The sequence below is a fragment of the Phalacrocorax carbo genome, chromosome 2 (genome assembly GCF_963921805.1).
Source record: "Phalacrocorax carbo chromosome 2, bPhaCar2.1, whole genome shotgun sequence".
Classification (NCBI taxonomy): domain Eukaryota; kingdom Metazoa; phylum Chordata; class Aves; order Suliformes; family Phalacrocoracidae; genus Phalacrocorax; species Phalacrocorax carbo.
The window spans coordinates 127,524,414-127,539,040 of record NC_087514.1 but is presented as its reverse complement, the minus strand read 5'-3'; the positions used below and the strand labels follow the sequence as shown (position 1 = coordinate 127,539,040).

Sequence of the window (14,627 nt, the reverse complement as noted above, 5' to 3'; positions counted from 1 at the left end):
AATCTTGGAGCAGGGCAGTATGTTAAATAAAAGAAGAAAAAAACAAAGCAAAACATGATGAAGGTCATTTCCCACCATGCACAATCTTCATTTTTCCCTGCTAACATTCTGTGAACAAAATGTTATGCAGCTTGCTGGCTTATACTAACATAAAAAAGGAAATATGACCACATGCAGTAAAACACTAAACCTTCCACACAGGGAAACAGAATCCAAATACCAGAGACAAATATTTCACTGTCCTGAATAGGGTTCACTCTCTTATTTTAAAATTGAGGAGGGGGGATCAGTCCATTTTTTCACATAGTATGCTACCTGTGAGACTTCACTTGAAATAAGAGATGCTTACTTCCCAATAATTTTGCAGTGTCTCCTGGGTTAGAGACAGATTTCAACAACAATTCTTGATTAAAGTCAACTACTAGGTTGTCAGAAAAAAAGAAGTCATCACCAGGAGGTCCTTCTCTTTTTTACACAGGAGTGTGATAAAATTGGGTTCATCTATAGTCTTTGTCTGTCAAGCAGGTATTAGAAGCCCTGTAAGTAAGAGGAAGAAAATCTCTGGATATTTAAAAAGAGTACCACCAAATTCTGGAGTCTTGCTAGCTTGGTGTGTGAGACAGAATTTGTTTTCAAACTGCTTAACTGACTGGCGCCTGCACCAACATGGAGTGCTAAGTACTAAAATTGGAAGCCAAACAAGGTTTTGGTAGGTTCAGACATCTTTTGGCAGAACCTGAACTGATTTACATCTAGCCTGGATAGTGATAAAATGACATTAATAATAATGCTACAAGAAGATACAAATAACACAAAAATGTTGAAAATTTTCTGAAAATAGTTGTACTTACTGTTTAGTCACAGCAGAGAAAGACACCTTTCTCTGATTAGAGAAGCTCATAGAATTTATAGAAGATTATAGAGCTGCATGAATGATTACAGAAAATCCTACACTCTGGAAAACACCCCAGACTTAGTCTAGGAACCTAAGGGAATAATTATATTCATCTTTGCAGTATCTCTAAGGTGACTTTACTCCGTGGTGTAGAGAGTACGTTACGTAGAGTACATCTACACTAGTGTAGACATGTTTAAGGTGAAGATTGTTGTTGGTGCCTTGCAGTACTTGGAGGGAGTATTCTCTACTTTCCAAGCTCATATTTTGTTTTCTAAGACGTCCCCTAGCAAAGAAAACAGCGTTCTGCATTCTGATCAAGCAAGACTCTTAAACATAGACACATTTATACATGTGAGAATTCTCAATTTAATGTGCCAATGCATGGGCATACGATATGGACAAATATTGGACTAGGACATAATAAAAAAGCATGAGGAGCAATTTAGAACAGGTGGAGATTTAGATTTCATAGGTAACACTCTGGGCTCAAATCCCAGAGACAGATGGGTATTCTCCAAGTCTTCCCATGGATCAAAATTTACAATGAAAAAACTGTATGACTATAGGGCTGCTTAATTGCATATTCTACATGTATTCAAACATACCCCATCTGGAGTTTCTGAACTGACAATGCTGACTTGGTACTTACCTAAATAAGCCTATGAGTAGGCTTTCTGGAATACACTAGTTGTTCCTTGGGGTTTTTCTTGTTACATTAAGTATTGAACAACACTTGACCCAGTGCTTTCATCATTCCATCTCTCAATGATGACTATTAATGGAAGATTATGACTGATGCTGCAGCAGACTACTAGCAGTAGTTAAAATACTGGCAGAGTTAGAAATTAACTTTTCTATTCAGACACGTGGGGTCCTGAAAAAAAATAAATGAGAAAACAGGTCACAAGTAGCCAACAGCAGCAAACACTATCATTAATACATTTCCCAGTGGAGATCAGAATCAATCAACAAATGCAAAAATAACTGCTTTCATGAAAGGCAATTGTATTACCACAGTTCACTAATTAGCTTAAAAACATTTCAACTCTTCGTTGGGGGAACAAAGACGTGCATCTTCCCATTCAGACATTCAATACAGTCTGTTGTTAGCAAAGCAAAGCAGAGTTACCCCAGAGAAAAATCTACCAAAAAAAAAAGAAAGCTATATCCTGCTTAGATATGCAGTGGAGCTCTTGGCAGTATTTTAGGTGTATGACATTCACTACATAACCCAAAGGAAAGTTCATTTACCTAAGAATGGGACTAACAGAAGACAGAGCCTTGATTTAACTTCTCAGAGTTATGTATTAACTTTAGGACTAATGGATGCACAGATTTTTTCTAAGGAGGGTAGGTTCCAAGGTCATCACTGTCACTTTATTAGGCAAGGTGAGAGAAACTTGAATACACCCCATATTCCAATTTATAGTTCCATGGTTTGGTTGCTCAGCCAGTTACCCAGGTTCTTCATTCCCTCACCTCACTTCTCATTTTGAGCCTGAATGAGATGCAATCTGATAAAGGGAATTTCCCTCCAGTTCAGTATGGCAAGTTGGAACAGAATAGGACTACTTAATCGCCTACCCTATTCACCCATTCCACTTAGTCTCAATGATCACTGAATAAAAAAGTTGTGACTTTCATTATAATTCAGTACGTTAGGTAAGTTGTAGGAAAGAGAGTTAAGGTTCAGGCTCTTGCTCCCGTAAAAACGCAATTATTTAAGCAATAGTTTCAGGATTAAGTGACCAAATACCCAAGAGCATGGCACGTTTTCTGAGCCAAGGCAAGCTTGATTCAAAGACCTGCTCCAAATTAGGCAGGGTGAGAATTTAGGAATAGGTCTTCTGCCTTACAAGGATGCATCCTTCTTTTGCAGAGGATTGTACACCCAACCTGGTCTTTCCAATGCATTTTCTGCAAAGACTGATCAAATAATTGTATCTAAACATTCAGCATTTTTTCAGAGGCACCATTTACCTGGTGCAATCATACATAACTACTAAGGATCCCAGAAGTAAAAACAGGAAACCACTAAGCAGATTTTCTGAGATGTACAGGTGGCCATAAGTCTAGATTAAAACACCAGCCTATCACTGTCCCATTGTCTGTGTCCTACTAGGCTTTTAGCTCTCTATCATTTGAATGCAACTGTATGAAAATACCATAGAAATACTTCTATTTTGATTCAGTGTGCAAACCCCAAATCTTAATTACTTAAAACATAGACCAGTTAAGAAAATACCCACATTTTAGTAATAATTGTTCTCCCATAATTTGCGCAGTGCACATGTACATGTTCTCCATTCAAACACACAGGTACATGATTTCATGCTCAGATATACAGGACATCTGTGCAGTGCATACAGACAGACTCAGATTTTTTTGTCATGTCCCGTTTTTCCCATGTGTGACCCAGCTCCAGTGCAGCCTCCTTCAGCTTCAGAATTTGGGGGCTGATTTTATACTTTACCACATCCATAGACGCCACAATTACAGTACTAAAACAGTATAATGGACAGAGTACTCACATTTCTCCCATTCAACTGAAAAACAAACATGAGGAAATATTAATACGGTTATGCTTTGTACTAGAAAATTGCCTTCTATTTAGCTGCATGTTGGAGCACTTAGTGGAAATTCAGCTATTTTTAATTTTAGGTTTTTAGATTCAAGTGCTTAAAATACTCTAAGCATTTGGCACTTATTCAGAAGAGAGAAAATTAATTCAGAGGGATATTTCACTTTCATCTAACAAAAGGAATAATGCTATATAAATATGTTTATTTTCTAAATCACTTAAAGAAATTTTATTAATAGATTATTTTAAAACATATATGACATCCAGCTACCAAATCTCATTCTCCTCTCAGGACAGGAAAAAAAGCATTCTGTTTTTTAAGCAAAATATATTCCTTAATACTAAAAATGTATGCATACGATGGAAATGGTCATTTTATAATCAGTGCCAATGAAGGAAATTTGGTTAACAAAGTCAACTAGGCCTTCAGTTTTACATACTGTGAAGTTCAATTTGCAGCTTGAGAACTCATATAAAGAACACCCGTGACTTACAGTAACTAAAAACATGTTCTTTGTAAGAAGTTCATTACCATATTATTCTGAAATTATTTTGCAGCAAGGCTATCATAATAATTCACTTTGGAAAATATCCTTCAGTCAAGAAAAATGTGGCAGAAAGTGAACTAATGACATTTATTTATGATGAAAACTAATTACGACTAATCTATCCATCTTGGATTTTAGCTATGTAAATTTAGCATAGAAGTCGAGATATAAAACTAGTATTACTTGTGTTAAGAAATAAAAGCTTTCTAAACCATAAACACCAAGTAAACACATTTCTGTTTACTGAGATTTGTGAAAATATATTTTCCTTTTAGCGCTGACATTCATATTTCCAAAGAGTTCCTACCTTGTTTTGTCTCCTCTCTGCTGTTGTGTTTTGATGATTGAAATGGCTGATGCTCTAAAGCTTAGGTTAATTTGGGGTCTTTTAAGCAGGTCATATGGCACATACAGGGCATAGGTCCTATACACTGCAGTGTCTCTCTTGCACTTTTCTTTGGTGGAAAGGCACCTGAAACAAAGAAATTAATGAAGAGAGGAAGTCATGCAGTGTAAAAATCAACTGGGCACCAAAAGCTGACCTCAGCTTTTTACTACCATGACAGATGACAACGATTATTCAGTTAACTCTCTAACAGGCATTTTTAAACCTTCTTGTGCTGAAAAGATCTATTTTCCCTACACCTAAATGTAACTCTTTATTGGTATGCACATTTACTGCTTTTTCTCTTACGCCTAGAAGACATAAGAAAAAGCTGATTGCCATTCTCCTTTAAAACAACTTTACAGTGGAAACATACTGTTCCAGCAGATCTCAACAAATCAAATTCACCCTGTCTTTCTTTGCCCGTCACACTTCCTAAACCCTTAATTGGTAGCATTTTCTTTTGGATTGTCTTTGGTTAGGTCTTTTAAGTCACTGACAGAGTACATGACCTCAAGCTGCACCAGCCTAAGTCACTCCTAGTGAAAAGAACCCTCTTCCTGTATCCAATAAAAAAAACTGTATTGATATATCCTGGGAGCATGATTAATGCCTGCAAAGTGTGATTCAGCAAAACTCCACAGACATTTTTCTATAATACTCTGCATAGGCAGAATATTATATTCATGCCTTTGACATTTTCTTTTCAGATGTAATGTTTAACATTTATCTTTGTTGAATTTCATATTACTGATATTTAAAAGTGAACATGAATTCCATTTAGCCATTAAAAATAAACATTAAATAAAAACAAATCAGGATAGGCTACTAAAAAGAATGGCTTGAAATGTCCTCCCAGGATGGCAGCAAGACATTGGTCATAAAGCATTCCAATTGTGTATGAATTCAACTCATGGTGATTACATCTCAGTCACATTTTCTTGGATGGTTTAGAAGAATGCCACATGGATGGTAACATCTGAGTAGTCTTCTGACAAGATATATATTGCATCTACAGTTTCTTCTTATCTATTAAACCAGCTTTTGAGTTAAAGAAGAGAATGACATTGTTTTGTCATGGTTTATTCTTGAGAAATGTATACTGCCTGTTTTCTTTTAACTAGGCATTTATAGAAATTGTATTCTTAATATTTTTGCCTGATAGCATACATACAACCTCAAGCTTTCTTTCAACAGTGCACATTAACAGCTTCTCTTCTCCCAGCCTCCTGGCATTTCCATATTCCTCCATTTGCTCTCAGTCAGTAGCTAGTCAGTCAGAGTTTGTCCCTGATAGTTTCTGGAGTCCTTGAAGCAGTAATTTGCAAACCTGATTTTCTTATTGCCACTATCATGCTGACACTGTCCTGATTCTGTGCCAACCTGATGGCTGCATCCACATCCAACAATGAAGAGCCACAAATTATTAGAACTGCAGTTTGGGAACCCTTATTCTAGACTGAATTTCATGGGAGCCCTTTTGACTTGAATACACTTAAATTATCTAGTTCTTTATATTTTTCTGTTCTGTCCTTACTTGTTTAATAACTATAGCAATAATCTTAGTGTCCTAATTTACCCAGACAGACTGGTTGCCCTGGAACTACCCAAGAGCTGGCTAGAGAGTCAGCAGAGAAACCAGCAAGTTTTCTTCTACTCCTACACGATAAAGCCAGTTTCACAACCTTCTAGATTTCTACATTTATTTTGCTGAAACTGAACTATCATATCATTGCACAAATCCTGTATATTTAATCTGAACTCAGATTAGCTCAGATTTTTTCTTCTGCAGCTAGCTTTATTCCTAAAGTGCCATTAAATCAGAAATGTCTGTCACCATAATACCAATTGCCACAGAGATGTTCATAGACAATCAGTGAAAAGTCTGTCTCGGCTCAGTTCTCATTTCATTCATTCATTCAACAGTGTGCTTACTGGGAAACCATATCAGCAGCTAGTTAATCTAAGCTTTGGATGACAACTCGTTCTGGCTGAAAGTCTCCTTGACTTTATGAAGCACCGGAATAGAAGAAGCAATGAAACACCAAGCAAGGGAACAGAGAAGCTGCCATATGCAGTGCAAGCCAGGCAGCTTCCTTGCGTTGCCAAAATGCAACTTCCAATTCTCAAGAACCAAATTTTCTTCACGCGTTCAGAGTCATTGTAGGAAAATGTCTGGGTGAAGTCTGAATTGCAAAAGGGAGTAAACCACAGAGAGAAGAAAATACCAGTGTATTAGGTGTCTAATTAGAAAAAAAAATGCTTATTCCAGATTTATCCAAGAACAATGAGATATAGGCATTCTAGTAGTAAATTTAACATTAAAAAAAAATCTAACTGTTGGAATGTGCCCTTCAATGTGCCCTTGTGGTCAAGAAGGCCAACGGTATCCTGGGGTGCATTAAAAGGACAGGGAACTACTGGAGAGAGTCCAGCAAAGAGCTACAAAGGGGGTAGCTCAGGGGGCTGGAGCATCTCTCTTATGAGGAAAGGCTGAGAGACCTGAGTTTGTTCAGTGCCTAGATGAGAGAGGACTGAGGGGAATCTTATCAGTGCTTACCGATATCTAAAGGGTGGGTGTCAAGAGGATGGGGCCAGACTCTTTTCAGGGGTGCCCAACGACAGGACAAGCGGCAATGGGCACAAGTAGGAACACAGGAAGTTCCACCCAAATATGAGAAAAAACTTCTTTCCTGTGAGGGTGACGGTGCAGTGGAAGAGGCTGCCCAGGGAGGCTGTGGAGTCTCCCTCTCTGGGAATATTCAAAACCCGCCTGGATGCATTCCTGTGCCCCCTGCTCCAGGTGTGCCTGCTCAAGCAGGGGGTTGGACGAGATGATCTGCAGAGGTCCCTTCCAACCCCCACCATTCTGTGATTCTGTGAATATATAATGGAAAAAAAAAGAAACGTGTTTAATCAATATCATTTATACAAAGCAATAATCGCCATTATCATCTTATATTATATAGAGATTTTCATAACTTTTCTGGAAAGCTTTAATACAATCATCTACATGCCTACTTAACTAGATGGAACAAAGTATTCAAACTGCACAACTGTTTAATGCTGGTAATAAAGAAAAATACTCTTTCTACTGAAACTGTCAAATTTGAAAATGCAAAATATAACTACTAAAACCTATATTGGTCAGGGCATCAGAAAGTATTATTATTAAAGTCCATATGTTAAAAAAAATCTGCTTTTTTAACCTCTGTTTGAAAGATATTTCTTCTTTATAAAAGTCTGCTAAAAAGGTACCAGCACATTACTTTTGACCAGCCTGAGAAGCACCTCTTGCTAGTTCAAGCTAAATCTGTATAAATCCCAGTTTCTATATCAGGAAACATTGCAGTATGTTTTTCAAGGCCTAGAAACTGTTAAGGCAGCATTTCAAGTATATTTGGGATCTCAGATAGTTTTAAAGCTGTCTGCCTAGCACAGCGGGAACCATTTGTACAACTAGCTGTATCGCCTAGCAATAATCACTGAACTCCTGAAAAGAGAATAGCCTTACCAGCATGCAAGGAATTAGTCCTTTTGCTCAGGAGGAGACTGTACTGCTTTCAATTTCTGTTTCATAGACAAAATTCTTTTTGCTTTTAATCTCTGTTCTTTTGCACTTTCTGGAGCACTGTGAAATTGTTAACATTATTGATAAAATTGTTCCCTGTTACATCTGCTTATTTACATCTGCTCAAGAATCTCTGCAGGGTGTAAAAAGGATAGCATAAACAGTATAGTATTGATAATAACAGTAATAGTATACTACGTAAGTATAAGTACAATAATGTAGAGATAGATGGTAATTATTCATACATATATCAGAGATTTAATCCTGTAAGATCAACAGTTTGTGAAATCCAGAAAAGCTTTTCAACAATCCAGAAAATTGCATATTTGCTTTGGCTTTGTGTTAAACATTATTGGTCCAAACTGATCTCACTAAATGGTGGTCAATTTCTAACGAAGTTTGGCATAAAAACTTAGGGTCTTAAACTACCATACAACTGGAAACTCTTAAAGCATACGTCAAAGGCTGGTTTATCAGGTTAGTTCCTATGACTGTGCGAGAGCAAGATTATGAGAAGACAACACTCTAAGAACCCACTGAAATACCAAAAATAGTATCTGGGCACTAGAGCAAGTTGTAAATTAACAGAAATTCAGGAATGCCACAAGTACTGATGCTGGGATTGATTTTTGCTGTATTGCCTCAAAGAACTGGCAAAAGAAAAATGTTAAAGAATAATTAAACTTTTAAAAAGCCTTTCAGTAACCAGAAATGCAAGAGAAAAGCATGGACCAAGCCAAACAAGATATGTTAAACGTGCAGATATTTTCACACAGCATTCATAGTTCAGATAAGGTGCATGCTCATAAGGTAGTATCAATTTTCCTGTCTACACAGCTGCAGAAAGCCCTGTAAAATGGATGCAAGTTGGGAAACTGGCACAGAAAACAAAGTTCCTTTATCTGCTAGGATAGAAGACCAGTGATGGTCCTAAAAAAGAACTGACAACCACTGAATCTAGGTAGCCATAGGTTTGGTTGCCCTTCTTCCCACTTTCTTCCCAGTTCCCAATAGAGCACAGAAGTTCTTGCATGGTTGATTTGTCCCGAAATCTCACACTGTGGTTCTTTACAGCCTGACAGTACCAAGAACCTCCTCTGGCTGCTCTGACCCCACAGGAAGCCTGTTCACAAATCATTTTCCTAATGTATTTTAATTTCTCACTTAAAAGAAGTTAAGATGAGCTACCAGATGTTCAAAGTTTAATCTCAGCTGGCAGAAGAAGATCTCATGGTTATTTTCTATCTAGCATGACTTAATTAGGTAACAAGGCAGAAAGAAAGAGAGGTGGAGAGACAGAGAGAGATCCTGTAATGTGCCACTCAAAAGCCTCCTCCCTTCAAGCATTTTCCCTCCAAGGGTAGCGTGATCATTACAAAACTATTAAACAATATGATGGGTTTGAACTTTTAGCTCAGAAATAAATTAATAGATGTATAGGGTCTGTACTGGAGCTTCCTATCTTCCTTCTAACTCAGAATTTCTTTATAATTATTGTGCCTGTAGTAACGCAGTCAAACTCAGCCTGAAATGTCTTTTCAGCAGATTTCTTTGGAACTGTCCTGTCAGAAAAAAGAAAATTGTATCTCTGCTTCAGATTACATGAAAATTAATTTGTGTAGGGCACCTAATCGGTGGTGTCTTTACTTCAGGGTGAAGAAAGGCCCCCTGAATGAGCCTTTTTTCTTTTTGATAGGTGGTTTATTCTTCTGAAGATAAATGTGCAGTCATGTCTTTTTTACAACAGAGTATTTTCACTAGGATCAGTATGAGAAACTCTATTTTAACAGTAATGACAGAGGTTTGACATAAATTAGATTGATTAGCTACCAAGGAGACAAAGTTCATTTCTAACTCTTGATAAGTTCATTTCCCTTTATTAAAAATGTTTGAGTATTTTAACTTTCTGCAAAATTTTCCTAAAGAAGGACAAAGGAAAGACAAACATATTTGAAATGGTGAGTGGGTCACTTTAATGTTTGAGTTAGGCTTTTCAATTCCCAAAATGTCCTTGTAATGCCCTAATAAATGTCCCCATTAATGTTTATATATCAATTTACTTTAAAATACAAATTCAGAACCTGTCAATCTGATCCCCACCCAAAACAGCAATTTTGGGGAGTTTAAAGACTTCATGTAATTCATGTAATTAATTGCATGCTATCAGTGGTTTCAGCACTGAAAAAAAGAAAAAGGTCTCATAGAAAATATGATTCTTCCTTTTGCACACACACCAGAGTAATCTGTGCTATGGATGACTATCTGTCTCAGTGTTGTAAGCAATACCTTTCAAGCATAAACGTAACTACACAGAAGCACACTGTTTCATAGCCTTTTATATTGTTTAAATGTTTAGCAGTAGCATGTAGTGTTTAGACTGTCCAGTTTCTTTTCTTCTTTTTTATTTCCTGTTTTCAGTAGTAGTCCACCAGACTTTCATGTAACTACTGCTTGCACCCGACAACTTCGGGTATGGGTTTCTTTTATCTTATTATGAAGACAGCAGGATTTTTCACATGTATATTTCTGAACAAGATTTCACAAGACCTCATTTTTATATCATTCACCAGTATAAGATTGGTTAATAAAAAAATTCTATGCATTAGAATATTTAATGATTGGTCAAGAAGCTATTGATGTCATATTGCCACTAGAAATCATCTCAGTTCTGACCCTAAGGCATTCTTTATATAGAGAGTATCATCTAAAATCAGATCAATTATGCCTACGGTATTTCCATCATACATATTTATTGAGTTCCTTTAGTTATTTCAATATGCCACAGGAAGTGTAACATGTAGCTGTGGCAAGGTAGATGGATGGACTATTTCCCACATGATATTGTTAGAAGGAAAAAAAAGTATGCATGTGTGTGTTTCAGTCATGACTTCATAAATAAATACTGTGATATTTTGCCTTGCCATAACAGGTAACAACTTTAACCCAAGAAGTCTCACAATTAAGTAAGGATATGAAGAACGTGATGCACCTTCTGGAGAACCTGCTTACATCCCAGAAACCTCCAGGGATCTGTGCTGTGCACAGCATATCTCGAAGCCCTACCCTGGAAAGCCTGCAGTCTCGAATGGTTTGGACTACGCATCAACCTTGCACACACATGCAAGCTGGGAACTTTACTTGCACCAAAGCACAATTTTGCCGTGGCAACACGTTATGTGACATTTGGAATACAGATCTGTCCTCTGTTGGCAGCAGTCCCCAAAGAACTGAACCCAACCTGCAAAATTCTATGGACAGTGAATTTTATTATACACCAGGCCTTCACAATTCCCCCTCCCAGTATCAGGTAATTCAGAAAGACAGTTTGCAATTTTTAAGATGCACCTCTCCCCATTCAGACACTACCTTGACTCCTCTTCAGTCTATTTCAGCAACTCTTTCTTCTTCAGTGTGCTCTTCATCAGAGACATCGTTGCATCTCGTGCTCCCCAGCAGATCTGAGGAAGGTAGCTTTAGCCAAGGAGCAATCAGCTCACTAAGCCTTGAGAACCTGCCAGGATCATGGGACCTAGAAGGAACAGCTGGAGTAGTATCTGCACAGACCCCAGATTTCCCAGTAGACATTGTGACAAGCACAAGGGATGTTAAAGAAAAAGATTACCAAGCCATAGACGTATAATGAGAACCGGCAAAGTGGTACTCGAAGCATGTTCCACAGCTGCCAGTTTTAAATGTAGAGAATATGGCGAGACTGCTTTATTTGACCTTTTCTCTGGCAATCACGGAGACTTACAAAATGAAATGAGACTTACAAAAATGAAAATTCAGATTTATAGAAAGTAAGAAAAGGTATTGCCAGTTCATACTACAGGAAAAAAAGATTTCTAGATTCTAGAAGCATGTTGAAAAGCATCTTGTATACAGATATAACTTACTGGTCTGTTTGGCAGACTTTTGTGATAGTCCAAAGACCCTGAGGGTCAGAGCAGCTGGAAGTCTAGGACAAAAGAACTGTCATGGGTGGCTTTTGTTCATCGAAGCAAAGGTTTTCGCTGAGTGTCTGACTGTTGTTCCCAAACAATATCTATGGCACTGTTTGCTTCAGGTGATCGTGGGTCCTGCTGGTCTGTTTGTCAGTTCTGTGAAGGCTGAGAGACAATTATTGCTGCATGTCATCTAGACAATCAACCAAATAGAGCTGGTAGAGAGTGGTTAGTTGTTGCACGTTATTTGTCATGTAAATGAAACCTCTTAATTTATCTAAAAACACTATTTTTATATACTTGGTATGAAACATGTACTTTAAAATTATTTAAAATATTTATAAGGAAAATAGGAGTTTGTTTTCATTTTGGTAAAGGCTTGCAGTTTTAACAAGAAATGCACTACCATCATGTATTAGATCAAATACTCTTTATTGTTAAAATATTATGTAGTTTACAAATGGATTCTCTTTTACGTGCATGCAATTCACAATGAATGTATTCATGCTGATGGAATACAAATAAATTAAGGAATTATTTTATTTAAAAAAATAAAATAGCTGGAATGTTGTATCCTATACTAAGTCAGCTATCACTACTTAAAATGTGAATTGTTATACTGATAACATTAAGTATCCTTGGTTCGTGTCTTAGTATTGCAGTATTATTGACAAGACCAAGTCAACATTTTATTACGCATCCTTGTTTTCGGATTTTATGTATGGAGAATAAAAATAAGAGGGATGAAAAACATTGCGTAAATTGAGGAATATTAAAGGAGAAACTTACAATGGTTTAATCAAAGACAAAGGACAAAATTTAGAAGCGTTACTGATTTGATGATTTTTACTTACATACGTAAAAACTAGCTTTGAACAGCCAAAAAGAAAAGAGACTATAGGTTTGTAAATTTTTTTAAGCCAGAATGTGATTTAATGCCCAAAGAAAATTTGAAGGTTTTTTTCAGTAACTAATGCTTTAGGAACTAATATTGCTACAGTGCAAGTAGAGCTAGTGCTTTGTATTGGAAATTTGATTTTTATATATAAAGGTGCGCAGCATGCATCCCATTTGCATGCTCTGTAGCAAGCTTTCTAAAAAAACATGTTTACTACCCAAAATAAATATACTAAAATGGAGAAGTAAATTAAGTTTCATTTAATAATTAACACAAACTGGTGATTGTTATCAAATTAAAATTTTTACAGAGCACAGATTTATGTTTAACTTCTTTAAGAGGGTTTTTTTTTCTGAAAACTTCAAAGACTAAGTTTATTGTTAACATTTGGATGGGCACTGGAACATAAATCACAGCTGATACTCTGTGCCTGATTTACATCCTTTCACATCCTTGTTCCCACCGGTATAAATTAAGGACAAAGTGTCATCTCCTATTTTGAGCTGCCTGAATTTTGTCAGTGTATATACACTTCAAGATGTGTGTTTATATATAGGGTTTCTTATTTTCCCTCTATTTCAGTTTTTATTTAGTTTAAGGTTAAATAGAGAAATGCTGATTAAATAAGGCATGTTTCAGAAATACAAAAAATTAATAACAATTACTAGCAAATATAGCTCTACAGTATTTCTGCAAACAATCCTGGCTCACATTTACCGATCTGCCATCGCCCCCACCACCACAGGGCAGGGCAGGAGGATGGGTCTGGGGGAGGCTGCCTGCTCCCCACGCTCAGGGCAGGGGCATGCTGGCAGAGCCCCCCTTGCCAGAAACCAGGAGCTGCGTAACATGGGGCAGCAGGGACGAGCTCCAGGCAGAGGAGCCAGAAGCTCGGTGGCAATGCGGCGCTGCCTCGCCTCGGCAGCAGCCAGCACACCGTATAGCCGTGCCCCTCTCCTGTCCTCGTCAGAGAGTGTGGGTGCTGGTTCCTTGGGTTGCACGGGCACATGCAGCACAGCTGTCCGCAAATCCAGATCCTTCGCTGCCACCTTCTTCATGCCACACAAGGTAACCTGTTCTCAAACTATTTCATTAATAAAATATACAGGTTAATCCAAGCTCACCATATCCCAGCCATGCACGACCATATCCCCAGTTTGTACAACTGGGGCTGTATCAAACATACTAATTGTTTACCACGCTTAATTCTGAATATCATTTAATAATTTCCATTACATATATAAATTGGGAGCAGTGTTTGCTTTCTCATTTGATAAGCAATACACAAATCGTTATGTATATGCTTTAAAGTTTTGGCATTGTTTTTTTTTTCCTAGTATAAACGCTGGTGTTGTGAGATTAAAACTGGATGTTTTGTTCTCAAGTTTTTTTGTTAGTTTTATATAAAAGTGTAAAGAGGGCAGCAGAAACAAAAAGCTGCTTTCCATAAATAGCCATAGCTTTACTGTTGTACATTTAATTCTCGAATAAATAAAAAAAAAAAGTGGGGTAATTGAGAAGAAATAGCACCAGAAAACCTGTCCTAACTAGTTCCTTGTTTCTGCAAGTGCCAGATAAATCCTACACAAAGTTGGCAAACACTGAGCCATTTGTATTGGCTACAGTTTCAAAGAACATGCATAGCCATTACCTGGATTGCAGAGAGTCTGTAAGATGGCATCACGCAGATGAGCGTACAGCCTCCCCAGGGAAACCTCCAGGGACTTAGGAGAGGACGAGTTCATTCCAGGCCAAAACCAAGTAAGGGAAGAGGAAGGTCAGCAAAACAGAAATCTGGATTT

The 14,627-nt window shown here is 37.4% G+C and overlaps 1 protein-coding gene across 1 annotated transcript in view; it reads left to right on the top strand.

Moving 5' to 3' along the window:
- KCNH8 (potassium voltage-gated channel subfamily H member 8) overlaps window positions 1-14,417 on the top strand; it is a 166,019-nt gene extending 151,602 nt beyond the window's left edge. Inside the window, exon 17 of the mRNA XM_064441809.1 lies at window positions 10,913-14,417. Coding sequence (XP_064297879.1) covers window positions 10,913-11,623 — 711 coding nt within the window. The 3' untranslated portion in view covers window positions 11,624-14,417. The remainder of the gene's footprint in view (window positions 1-10,912) is intronic.
- The last annotated feature ends 210 nt before the right edge of the window (window positions 14,418-14,627 follow it).